We start from the raw sequence: 12,866 nt of genomic DNA on the forward strand, positions 1-12,866 counted from the left end.
GCACAGAGGAAATTAGTTGATTTTTAAAAATTTAAGTAAATAAAGAAAAGATTTTTTAAGGCATGTCCCCTCATGTGATAGTGTCACATGAGCTGGGACATGCCTATGAATTTTATTAAAAATTTAAATTAAAGTTTAAAAACCTTCATGAAACTTCATCCTGCCCGTGGATGAGGTTTCATGATAAATGCAAAGGCCGCCTGGGGTCTTCGCCTGCCTGCCCACCTTAAGGTTGGACGGGCAGCTCGGTTAGTTATTTTAATTGATAGGTCTATTAATAGGCCTTTGACAGTTTGGTTGGTGAGCAGCTGACTCCAGTGCCCGCCTGCTGAGCTGAAGATCTGAATGACGTGGGGTGACGTCAGGATGCACGCCACGTCACCGCGCGTCATTTTACGCGTTGGCGAGCGGGGCCCGAAGATTCTGGCCCTGGTGTGGAACTTGAGCCCATAACCTTCTGACTCAGAAGCAAGTGTGTCCTCAACCAAGCCACAGCTTGGTGCTCCCACTTTTTAGCCTTTAGGAACAAAGGAATCATACTCTCTATGGCTTGAAGGCCTGTCTGTAGCCAGCTTGTTTTTAAAGCTTTAAAAATGATGAATAAATTTAAAAAGTACACAAGGATATTCAGTAGATACTCAAAAATCAGAACAATGCAATGTCAATATATAACATATATATAAAGAATCTGGTGGATGGTATGCATTTCCTGTTGTCATATTTCTCTGCAAAGCACTTTACAATGTTAAATGTAGCAATATCCCCAGAGCATGATACATGCTATAGAAGTGAACTCTTTCAGCCTGAGAGGTGTAGAAATGGAAAGTTTATCCTGCATCTTGCATTGTAGCTGCAGGATGCATACAGTGTCAATGTAATCTCAAGCACAGACATAATCACACACAATAGCACTGTTCTGGGTTAGCACAGAGCTCCAGGGACAGAGACATCTGTTCCCAACAACAGTCTTCAAAGCAAAACACAACAGGGAATCAAATGCAGCCTTAGTGGACTGAGCAGTACTCTACTCTGGGATACTCTGTAATAGCTAGATACTCCCAAAATAGACAGTGCACCCATTCCTGTGCTGGAGCCTCACACCTCACACATGGGTGTGTAACATTTAAGAGTGTCACAACGCAAAGTGGTGCTCCTTATGCCCAGTTGCATCATCTGACTGGAACCAGTATGTCAAGGCAGGTTTCTGTTTGCTACCATTTTTTTCAGACTGCGCTGATCAAAGACACAAAACTTTGATCTCACTTTCAAATATTACATAAAAAGACCAAATTTGCATTGACGCAGTGCCTTTCATTACCCAGGACATCCCAAAGCACTTCAGCTCCAATTAAGTACTTTTTGAAGTGTGTTCACTGTTGAAATGTAGGAAAATGCAGCAGCCAGTTTGGGTACAGCAGGCCCCACAAACAGGAGTGAACAAAATTATCAGGCAATTTCTTTTATTGATTTGCATTAAGAGAGAAATCCTTTGTGGCACAAGAGGGTAGACGGGACCTTTGATTAATTATCGTGCAAAAGACGACACCTTTCACAATGCAGTGCTTCCTCAGAATGGCACCCGGAGCCTCAATTTAGGTCATGGGCAGAATTTTACATCCCGCGTGCGGGTGAGCGCTTGACCCAATCGGGCGTAAAATAGATGATGTCGGGCAAACATCCCGCATTCGCGTGATATTTCGGTGGGCGCGCGCCCTTGAGTTGGCAGCGCGCTCGTCGACAAGAGGCCTGTTAAGGCCCTTAATCAATTAATTAAAAGCAACTTTTCGCTGCCCGTCCAACCTTACAGTTGGCGGGCAGATGAATTGGCCAGGAGGCCTTTGGATTCTATAGGAAACCTCATCCACGGGCGGGATGAGGTTTCCAACAGTAATTAAAAGAAAATAAACATTTTTAGAGATAATTTTTGTTATGTTTCTGTTATTGTTACTAAGTTCTATGTCGGGACATGTTTTTAACATTTTTAAAATCTTTCTTTTTGATTGTATAATTCTTCAGGTCCCTCAGGCAGCTCCCTGCCTTCAGGGAGCTTTCAGTGTGCGTTCCCCCTCCAGCGCATGTGCAGACTTCTGCGCTCGCACTCCTCCCGCCCCCACCCCGGCAGCACTGAGCTTCTCAGCGCGCCTTTCATGCTAGCTGGCCGTTAATTGGCCAGACAATGTGAAATCACAGTGGGGGGCTGATTGCGGATGGTGCACCGTTTCCCGGTCGCTCCCGGGCCCACTCACCACCCGGAAAATCCTGCCCCATGTCTCAAGTGGGCCTTGAACCCACACCATCCTGACTCTGAGGCAAGAGCGCTACTCCTGTGGCACGGCTGATGCCATCAGCTGCTGTCTGTTGGACTGGCTGGATATTTCAAGATTCTGAATTCACACTGGTTTTAGTATGAACAATGCGTTGATGCCACAGAACTGAAACCAAGAGGATTTGGAGGTTTGGGTAATGGAGCAGTCAGCATAGGGGATATTTGTAACTTGAATGGGCATTTAAAGTTAAGCTAGCATTGGAAGTGAAGTATCTTTATCTCCAAAGAACAGTGTTGACAGGTTACTGCAAGTAGCAGGACACAAAGCAGTTGTGTTCCCTGTAACTACAGGAAATATTAAACAGTGTGGAGGTTTGGAGCAGGTTCAATAAATGCAACACCCAAGCAATTACATTAATCCCCTGAACGAGCTTGGGAGGGAAAAGCAGTCAGGCATTCCTGCTCCTGATTGTTATCCAATGATCCCATTACACTTTCTGATCACTTTGTGCAAGCTAACTTTTAGTGGTTTAAATATTGGACCCTTAAAACTCTCTCCCTTTACTGTCTCCTCAGTGCTTCTCAATTTATTTTTTTTTTTAGTGGTCCAACATTTTTATTACTTCAAACCAAATTATATATTGCACTTCTTTCTGCCATTGTTGTTCAATTTCCCTTTTGAACTGCATTTTCATGGTTATCTACATAATCAGTGTTGTATTCTCACATTTCCCTATGTAAGATTGTCATACCATTGGCAAAACATTCATACCAATGCAATAATGTCCTGAAAACAAGTCCAGTTCTAACCAAATGCTTCTGTACACACCTTCCAGTGGTTTATCTCAGGGGTGGTACATTCGGGACTCTTAGGAGAGAATTTTCTACCCGTCGGGGGGGTTGTGTGGGGGCGGGCGGGTAAGGCCTGCCCAGCGTGACACCCGCCCGGAAGCGCCGTGTGGGGGGGGGAGGAGGGGGGCGGGGTGGAGGGTTCCCTGAGTCGGGAGATAAGTTTTGAAAATGTTAATAAAAAAATTTAAGACATGTCACATGAGCTGGGACATGTCAATAATTTTAATTAAAAAATTTATTTAATGTATAAACCCTTCATGAAGCCTCATCCCGCCCATGGATGAGGTTCCATGAAAAATGCGAAGGCCGCCTGGGCTCTTCGTTGGATGGGCAGCTTTCTCAATAGTCTTAATTAGTTAATTAATGGCCTTAACAGGCTTTTGACAGTTCGGCGGGCGCGCAGCCGACTCGGCTGCATCACCCCGTGTCATTTTATGCCTGGGCGAGCAGGCCCTCACCGAGCAGAAAGTTCTCCCCTTAGTGTTATAACAGGGAGAGGCTGGTATATCCCCCTCCATCTAATCACCAAGAGTGAGTCATTTTCCTAGAATGTCCTATTCCGGTAAAACAATTGCCATTTTAATCATAATTAAATTTACCGCATGACTGACTAGCTTAAAATTTTAAATAGTCATCAGTGTGGCTCAGTAGTTAACACTCTTGCCTCTGAGTCAGAGGGTCTTGGCTTCAAGCTCCATTCCATAGACTTGAGTGACAGCCAAGTTTTCTTTCTCTAGTACAATATTAGGGGCAGAATTTTTGGCTTGGGTGGAGGTGATATTTCGGTCGTCGGGCATGCGCGGGATTTAGCTGCGCACCTGCAACCTATTAAGGCTCTTAATGAACTAATTGAAATTTTTCGCTGCCCGTCTGACTGCTCGGTTGGCGGGTGGGCGAAAAGGCCAAGCAGCCTTTGTATTTTTGGCGAAGCCTCATCCACGGGTGAGATGAGGTTTCGACCAGTGATTTGAAAAAAATCAAAAACTTTTCAAACTCATCTCTAACATGTCCCTGCTCATGTGACAGAGTCACTTAAGGGGACATGTTTTCAACATTTCTAATTTCTTTATTTTTAATTTTAAAAACCTTCAGCTCCCTGAGGCAGCTCTGTGCCTCAGGGAACTTTTAATGCACGCAGTTCCGCGCTCACGCTCCTCCCACCCTCACTGTGGCAGCCCTGAGCTGCTCGGCGCGTTTCATACTGGCTGTTCATTGACCAACCAGCATGAAATCACAGGTGGCGGATTGTCTCATGGCCACTCCCCCTCGCCCCTGCCCAGCCTTCCCCACCCCGCTCACCCCTGCCCAGCCTGCCCCCCCCCGCTCGCCCCTGCCCAGCCTGCCCCCTGCTCACCCCCACTGAGCATGCCCCCCTGCCCAGCCTGCCCCCCGCTTGCCCCTGCCCAGCCTGCCCCCCCGCTCGCCCCTGCCCAGCCTGCCCCCCGCTCACCCCTGCCCAGCCTGCCCCCCGCTCGCCCCTGCCCAGCCTGGCACCCCCCTTACCCTTGCCCAGCCTGCCCCCCCGCTCGCCCCTGCCCAGCCTGCCCCCCGCTCGCCCCTGCCCAGCCTGCCCCCCCTCACCCTTGCCCAGCCTTCCCCCCCCCCGCTCACCCCTGCCCAGCCTGCCCCCCCGCTCGCCCCTGCCCCCCTTCACTCCCGCCCAGCCTGACTCCCGCTCGCCCCTGCCCAGCCTGCCCCCCCTGCTCACCCCCGCCCAGCCTGCCCCCCCTGCTCACCCCTGCCCAGCCTGCCCCCCACTCACCCCTGCCCAGCCTGCCCCCCTCACCCTTGCCCAGCTGCCCCCCCCTTGCCCCTGCCCAGCCTGCCCCCCGCTCGCCCCTGCCCAGCCTGCCCCCCTTGCCCCTGCCCAGCCTGCCCCCCTCGCCCTTGCCCAGCCTGCCCCCCCCGCTCACCCCTGCCCAGTCTGCCCCCCCTCGCCCCTGCCCAGCCTGCCCCCCCTCGCCCCTGCCCAGCCTGCCCCCCTTGCCCCTGCCCAGCCTGCCCCCCTGCTCGCCCCTGCCTAGCCTGCCCCCCTTGCCCCTGCCCAGCCTGCCCCCCCCGCTCGCCCCTGCCCAGCCTGCCCCCCCGCTCACCCCTGCCCAACAACTGGAAAATCCTGGCCCAGGATTGTCCTGCACTGGTGGAGGAACTGCCTTTCTGATGAGGTGTTCGATGGAGGCTCCATCTACCCTGGCAGTTAGATGTAAAAGATCCCATTTGGCATTTTGTTCCTGGTGTCCTGGCCAATATTTATCCTCAAGCAACATCACAAAAACAGATTCTTTGGCCATTAACACGTTGCTATTTTTGGGAGGGAGCTTGCTGTGTAGAAATTGGCTGCTATCTTTTCTTCATTGCAATGTTAACTATACTTCAGAAGTACTTCATTGGCTGTATATGCACTTTGGGATGCCTTGAAAGATGTAATATTAATGTGAGTCTTCAGGTGAATTGACCCAGATTTCCACCAGGGTTGACCCTGACTTGGGCTATACTGTGTTGATGAATATGAGGCAGTGTGGCTACTGTTGGAAGCACAGAAACCCAAACATGCCTCTGGTTTCACTAGAAGCTGCCATGGTGCCAATCGAAGGCTGCAAGCTAGCTGGTGTTATTAGCAATTAACATGCGCCATTCCCATCCACTATTTTAAATGGGTGCCAGTGCATAGATTGATGCCACTGGAATATTCCAGCAGCCTGGTTTACTTCTTGCAGGCTTGCTCAAACCTTCCCCAGTTACCACAGGAACGTTTGTGGGCCTGAAACTGGTCTGGAATGTGACTTTCAAACCACAGCGGCTGTGTAATTGTTTGTCCCTCTGGGTGGAATCCTCCCTGCAATGTAAATAGGTGGAATTCTGTAGCATTAAGCCAAGGGCGGGACAAAGCAGCTGATCAACTCCCTCCCACCTGGTATCCCTGTGTTTAGAGTACACACAGTGGCCTCATATACATCAACCTCCCAGGCTGCTTCCTATCCTTCAGATCTGGACAAACACAAGGTTGAGTGACACTTTGAAACTCCAGGATTGGTTTCCATATTGCTGCCAAGGCAACACTGAAGTAAACTCTCCCTGCAGTTGTGTACATTGCACATACGTTCCTACTGCCTTGCCAGGATCCTGGGCTGTTCTACCACAGCTCGTTGTTGATTGCACCATTAAAAAACACTTGTATTTTTGTGGCCAAGAATCAGGAGGATTGGGCCCGGAGCCTGCCTTGGGATTGGCTGCATGCTGTTCCACAAAAACAAATGGCATTCTCACACAGTGACCATTTATTCTCTGCTTATGGAAATTCCATCCAGGAGCAAGGAAACAAGGACAAGGAAATAGGATGTTGGCATTGGTCAGGTTCTGGTAATTAATGAGTAACGAGGTATTATGCTGACCTGTTTTAGGAGAACAATGAATTATTTAGCATTTGAAAAATGAATTTAAAATATTAAAGCTACTGTGATAGAGAACAGTTCACTTGCATAAAGAATGCTTGTTGTAGCAGAACAAATTTCCATAGAGATAGAGAGGGAAAATGTATGTTCATGCACTTGGCATAGAGACTGGGCATTATGGTGGCATGAAGTCAAGCAAGTTGGCAAACTATTCTTTCATCTCTGGGACCAATGTTCCATTTGAGCCCAGACAGATGCAGTGAAAGCTTCCTCTCTCTCTTTCTAACTTCACAAGGGTCCAAATTGAGAACAGTTGGGTTATGTTAACACATTTGCTGGAGAGCTCAGTACCACAGCTCCAGATCGGTTCATAAATTGGCACTAACTGAATGTGCTCAAAGAGGCTGCGAGATAGTTGCTGTGAGAAATCTGGCTGTGACATTGCAGCAATAGGGAGATTGCAGTTAAGACACGAATAACTTAGATCAGGTCATGATGTAGGTGATCTGTAAGAGGTACTGCCTGATGTTGAATGACACTGTGGAGTGTGGTGGCAGCTTGTCTAATCAGCTTCTTCTAACGGCCTGTGCTGTCTTTACACATGAACTTGTATTTATATAGTGCCTTGAAAGTAATAAAACAACAACCCATGTTGTGGGAAACTAGTGGATTTGACTGCTGAGAGGCAATGTCTGAAGAGGTGAATGTACATCTGTATGTGGCTATTAGCCTTTTGCATTCTGCATCTGGAATGGCATTGACTGCTGTGTGGAGATACCTGGGCTGTACTAGTAATGCAGGACAGAAATGACATGCAGCTCTGAAGATCAACCAGGGACTATGATGTTGATGGCTGTGTGGGGGCTAGATATTCAGTTTGATTGTTTATTTCATGGTGTACAAACTGTTGGTCATGAAAAGCAACATATGGAAAGACAAAATGTTTCTGTTATGCACTTTTTATGCCAAGAAGATGGATGTTTTTTCCTTATTTGAGATTTGGTATTGGCACGAAGTAATCCCAGGTTGGCTTTACTTAAATTAGAGGCAGGCAAAGGTGAAAAACAACCCTCACACTTTAATGATAATCAACTCCTTCCTCTCTTTAATGATAATCAACCCCTTCCTCTCTTTAATGATAATCAACCCCTTCCTCTCTTTAATGATAATCAACTCCTTCCTCATTTCTTCCACTTTTATTTAGTATAAACTCCTTTAACAATTCCCTACTCTCACAAGAGCGTCCTGATTTCACTTCAATATCACACTGTTGCTTGAACTGCTGAATATTTTCTAACTGATATACCTTTCTTTTTAGAAATTATAATATTCTGCACGTTTCAAATTGTTGAAACAATGAAAAGAATTAATTTATTTTCAGTGTATAAATTAAGACTGTTCACAGGACCACCAACTTATTTTTTTGCATAAAGCCTTTTTTCTTTCCCCCCTCATTTTTTCTTGCCATTCCTTGGGGATTAGGAACATAGGAACAGGTGAAGGCCATTCAGCCCATCGAGCCTGCTCCATCATTCAATACGATCATGGCTGATCGAGCACTTCAATGCCTTTTACCCACACTATCCCCATAACCCTTTATGTTATTGTTAATCAGAAATCTATCAATCTCTACCTTAAACATACTCAATGACTCAGTTTCCACGGCCCTCTGGGGTAGAGAATTCCAAAGATTCACAATCCTCTGAGTAAAGAAATTTCTCCTCATCTCAGTCCTAAGTGGCTTCCCCCTTATTTTGAAATTGTGCCCCCTGGTTCTAGACTCCCCAACCAGGGGAAACATCTTACCTGCATCTACCCTGTCTATCCTTTGAGCATTTTGTAGGTTTCAATGAGATCATCTCTAATTCTTTGAAACTATAGAGAATACAGGCCCAGTTTTCCCACTATCTCTTCATAAGACAGTCCCGCCATCCCCGGAACAAGTCTGGTGAACCTTTGCTGTACTCCCTCTGTGGCAATAATATTCTCTCTGAGGTAAGGGTACCAAAACTGCACACAGTACCCCAGCTGCAGTCTAACCAAGGGTCTAGACAACTGAAGCAAGACTTGGCTACTCCTGTACTCAAATCCTCTTGCAATAAAGGCTAACATTCCATTAGCCTTCCTAATTGCCTGCTGCACCTGCCTGTTAGCTTTCAGTGATTTATGGACAAGGACACCCAGGTCCCTTTGTACATCTACACTTTCTAATTTCTTACTATTTAGGAAATACTCTGCACATCTGTTATTTCTACCAAAGTAGATAACCTTATATTTTTCTACATTATATTCCATCTGCCATGTTCTTGCTCACTCACTAAGTCCTCACTCACAAATCCTCCTGTAGCTGCTTTACATCTTCCTCACAACACACATTCCCCCCTGGCTTTGTATCATCCGCGAACTTGAAATATTGGGCAGAATTTTGCCCTTGGTGGGCATGCGGGTGGCGGGTGGACAGCTGACCCCCGCTGCCTAAACGGGGCCTGCCGCCATTTTTAGTGGGCGAGCCAATTAAGGCCTGCCCAGCGGCCTTCCCGACGGGAAGCGCTATGCTTCCTGTGGGGGGGTGGGGAATCCCCAGCTGTTAAAGTGCGCTGGGTGGGGAATCCCCAGCTGTTAAAGTGCGCTCTTTCACGCATGCACACGAAAGAGCGTACATCTCCCTGAAACTAAGTGCTGTCTCAGGGAGATTACTGACAGTATAAAAATCTTTAAAAATGGAAAAATATTAAAATTATTGACATGTCCCCCTCATGTGACAATGTCACACAAGATGGGACATGTTAATAAAAACAACATAAACTTTATTAAACTTTTTAAAAACGGACATGAAACCTCATCCCAGTGGATGAGGTTTCATGTATTATCAGAAGTCCGCTGGGGCTCCTGGCCTACCCGCCAACCTTAAGGTTGGACGGGCAGGTCTTTAATGATCTTAATTAGCCTGTCAATGGCCTTAATTGGCCATTGACAGGTCGGCGGGCGGACAGCTGATTTTGCTGTCTGCCCGCCTTCCTAAAAGTTTAAAGAGACCGGGATGACGTCAAGGGTTCCTCCTGACATCATCCCGCGTCACTTTCCCCTCGGCGAGCGGGCCCCCCCCAAATCGCCGACGGGAAAATTCTGGCCATTTTATTTGGTCCCTACATCCAAATCATTGATGTGTTTGTCAGTGATGATGCGTCCACAACTTCACACATATCGCAAGACATACATTCCACTTGGCCGAGCTGACCTGCCATCCCGTAACTCTAAAAACTATTTATTACACTTAAAGTAGAATAAGTAGAATAAACTGCTAGTAACTCAACTTTACTACACTTACACTAACTTTAACTTACTTTGGTTTACTTTATTACTTTATTTCACTTTGACTTGATTTAACTTTACTTCCCTAACGCTAGTGCTCTTTACTGAAATCCAAGTAGCTACTTCTTTATAAATTATATGTTTTTCTAGTTTCAAGCTATTTAAACGCACTCCCTAACAGCAGCTTGTCACCAATCAATGAACTTACAGTTTTCCTGTGAAGTCACTCCTAGATTTTTTTTTCAAACTCAGCCCGCTGCCTGAGTAGAGGTGACCCTCGCATGTCCAGCTGTCTTCACTCCTGGAAGGTGAGTGAAGGCACCGAGCCTCACCCTCTGTTTATCTGCTAATCGAGTACAGGTGTCCTTTGCAGGTCCACCTGTTTCCGTTCCCAGACTCTAAGAGAATCAATAGTACCTTTCAAAATGGAACTTAGTGCTAAAATGTTTTGCTTTTCTTGTATATAAAATTTATGTAAGGGTTGAGAGTTGGTCTAATCATATTGTTCTTTCTATGATTTGACAAAGGCACAAAGGCACTCCTTTTGCACTTTCGATTCTCTGGTTGTAATCATCTTTCTTCCGCTCCTCCCATTTTACAGTAACGCTACTTTAGAAAGCGTTGAATATACTGATTGATCCTTGGGCTAATGGTTACCCCAAATGCAGTTTCCACTTTTGTCCTGAGACTTGGGTGTTGTTTTCTAACTCATCTCTTTTCAAGGGAGTGCCCCTTGATAATGCTCTTTGAGGAAGTTCCACCTTTTCTTTCGATGAAAGCATTTTTGCAGATATTTTCTCCCTGGGATGTTTTGTTTGTTTTGTATTAAAAATGATAAACCAGGAAAATATACTTGAAATACTGCAGTAATATAGGCCATTTCATGTGCTCTAAATTGTCTACCAGCCCATGAGGTGGTCTTGTTGGCATACGCAATCAATTGAGTATGATTAATCAGATTTACTTTTTGAAAACCAATGAGCTAGTTTGTAAGTTTGTTTCTAAGTGAGATGTGAATAGAGATCATTAGGCATCTGACTGACGAGGGAGACAATGGACTGCATGGTGTATGTCATTGTTGGATTGAACATTGCTATTGTGGTTGTAGAGGCTGACTATGAGTGGCAGTTCCTTCCACAGCTAACACAGATGAATAGAGTTGGTCCAAGGTTGACTTCTGGTGGGCTCTTATTTCTGCCACCTGCTCATTTCTTTTGTCCTCTGTTTTTTATTTTATTCATTCACAGGATGGGGGCCTCGCTGGCTGGGCCAGCATTTATTGCCCATCCCTAGTTGCCCTTGTGAAGGTGGTGGTTTTTCAAACCCTTCCTGACTGCTTGTCTGCAGACACTCCGGTCAGCAGCGAGGGCGTCCCATGCGTCGACTCCAACCCAAAGTCTCATTTACAGACATCCTTGTATTGCAGACGTGGGCGACCTGTTGGCCTCATGCTAGTAGCAAGCTCACATGTCTTTGGTTGTGTGACCATCATCCATTTGGCTCACGTGACCGGGCCAACCGAGTTGCTGCTGACCCAAGAGGGCAGATATGCTGGGGATTCCGGCACGCCGGTGTACTCCGCCACTCAATGCCTCCAGGAGATCCCCAATATTCACCTCAGACAGTGAAAGTGGAAGCTGTTCAGCTGCTTTTCTTGGATTGCATAAGATGAGAATAAAGATAACACTTTTTGAAAACAATGTTGATTTGTTAAAAGTAAGTTATCCTTGCCACAGCTCTCGTGCAACTTGAGAAACCATTTGAGGATGAAAACATGCAGCAGCCATTCTGCAATCGGGTCACGTTAGACAGAAAACACTCCATTGATTTTTGATTCTCCTTCAGTCTCTTAGACAAACTATTGCTTCCATATAATCTTTTCAGTTCATCAGAAAGTTGGGTGTAGTGTTCTTGAAGGATTCCCAGGCTTAAAAAAAGCCTGACAAGGGCCATGATGTGAATACTCCATCTGTGGCTTGAGCCAGAGCCTGCATGGAAGAGTTGTGAGGGAAGGCGCGGTCACACAACAAGAGAAGAGTTTGAGGGCATTGTGCAGCAATGAAAGTTACTAGAAAATCGTTTTTCTACACTGTAAAGTAGGGTGGAAGCATCTGGACCAGTCCTTTGAACTAGAACTGTGTCCCGTGATGATGCCTTGTTGACATTCATTGATATCTGCAAGTTCAGTCCTTAGGCCAAGTCCCCTCATTGAGCTGATTGAGGTGGTGAAAATATAAAAGTCAGATGTGAGCTCATGACGCATGGTTTAAAGTTCATGGAAGGAGATTCCATTTGGCATTGTATTTTTTTAAGTGGGGGATAAAATCAGGGCCCATACCAGTCCTGTTTATTCAATTATGTACAAGAAAATAATCAATTGTGAGTTTTGGGAAAAGACTGCACAGGGGACGACCGCCAATCAGGAGAACTGCACGTATTTTGCTCTAGGTAATGTTTCAATAATGGGTATTTCAATGCTGGCATAATTTAATTGGAAATTCTTCCTTTCTTTCCTCAGTTGGTGATAAAGTCCCTGCTGACATCAGGATTATCAGCATCAAATCAACAACCCTCCGAGTGGACCAGTCCATTCTCACAGGTGAGAACCTTCACACAATGCGGATGGTCGAGTTCAGACCAGAGTCCATTCAGTACTTCAGACATGTGACCAATTCCACTTAATATTGAAAAAAATGCAAAGGATGTCAATCATATTCACCCCAACTTCATCTCTTTGGCCTGGGCAATGGCCCAGCTCAGTTTAATTTTATTGGCCTGATGAAGAATTCTTGCAGTTATAGATGTCCTTGGTCTGGGCCATTGATATTTCAATATTGAATTCTGTTTGTGCATCTGGAGTAGTCTGCTTTGTTTTTAGCACCGAGTGAATTTTATTATGTCAAGGATCAGGAAGTAGAAAGGAAATGCCTCTCAAGACAAAGGGCTGGATTTTCACCTCGGCATGCGGGCGCGCGCCCTGTACGCACGAGCATGAAATAGCGCGCGATGACATCGGGCGAGTGTCCCAACCGATATTTTGGTTG

The 12,866-nt window shown here is 46.2% G+C and overlaps 1 protein-coding gene across 1 annotated transcript in view; it reads left to right on the forward strand.

Annotated features, from left to right (window-relative positions):
- Nucleotides 1-12,866, forward strand: part of atp2a3 (ATPase sarcoplasmic/endoplasmic reticulum Ca2+ transporting 3) — a 251,460-nt gene that overhangs the window by 93,064 nt on the left and 145,530 nt on the right. The window contains exon 6 of the mRNA XM_078548727.1: nt 12,341-12,421. Within this exon, the coding sequence (XP_078404853.1) occupies nt 12,341-12,421 (81 nt within the window). The remainder of the gene's footprint in view (nt 1-12,340; nt 12,422-12,866) is intronic.

Source organism: Cetorhinus maximus, chromosome 9 (genome assembly GCF_964194155.1).
Source record: "Cetorhinus maximus chromosome 9, sCetMax3.hap1.1, whole genome shotgun sequence".
Classification (NCBI taxonomy): Eukaryota; Metazoa; Chordata; class Chondrichthyes; order Lamniformes; family Cetorhinidae; genus Cetorhinus; species Cetorhinus maximus.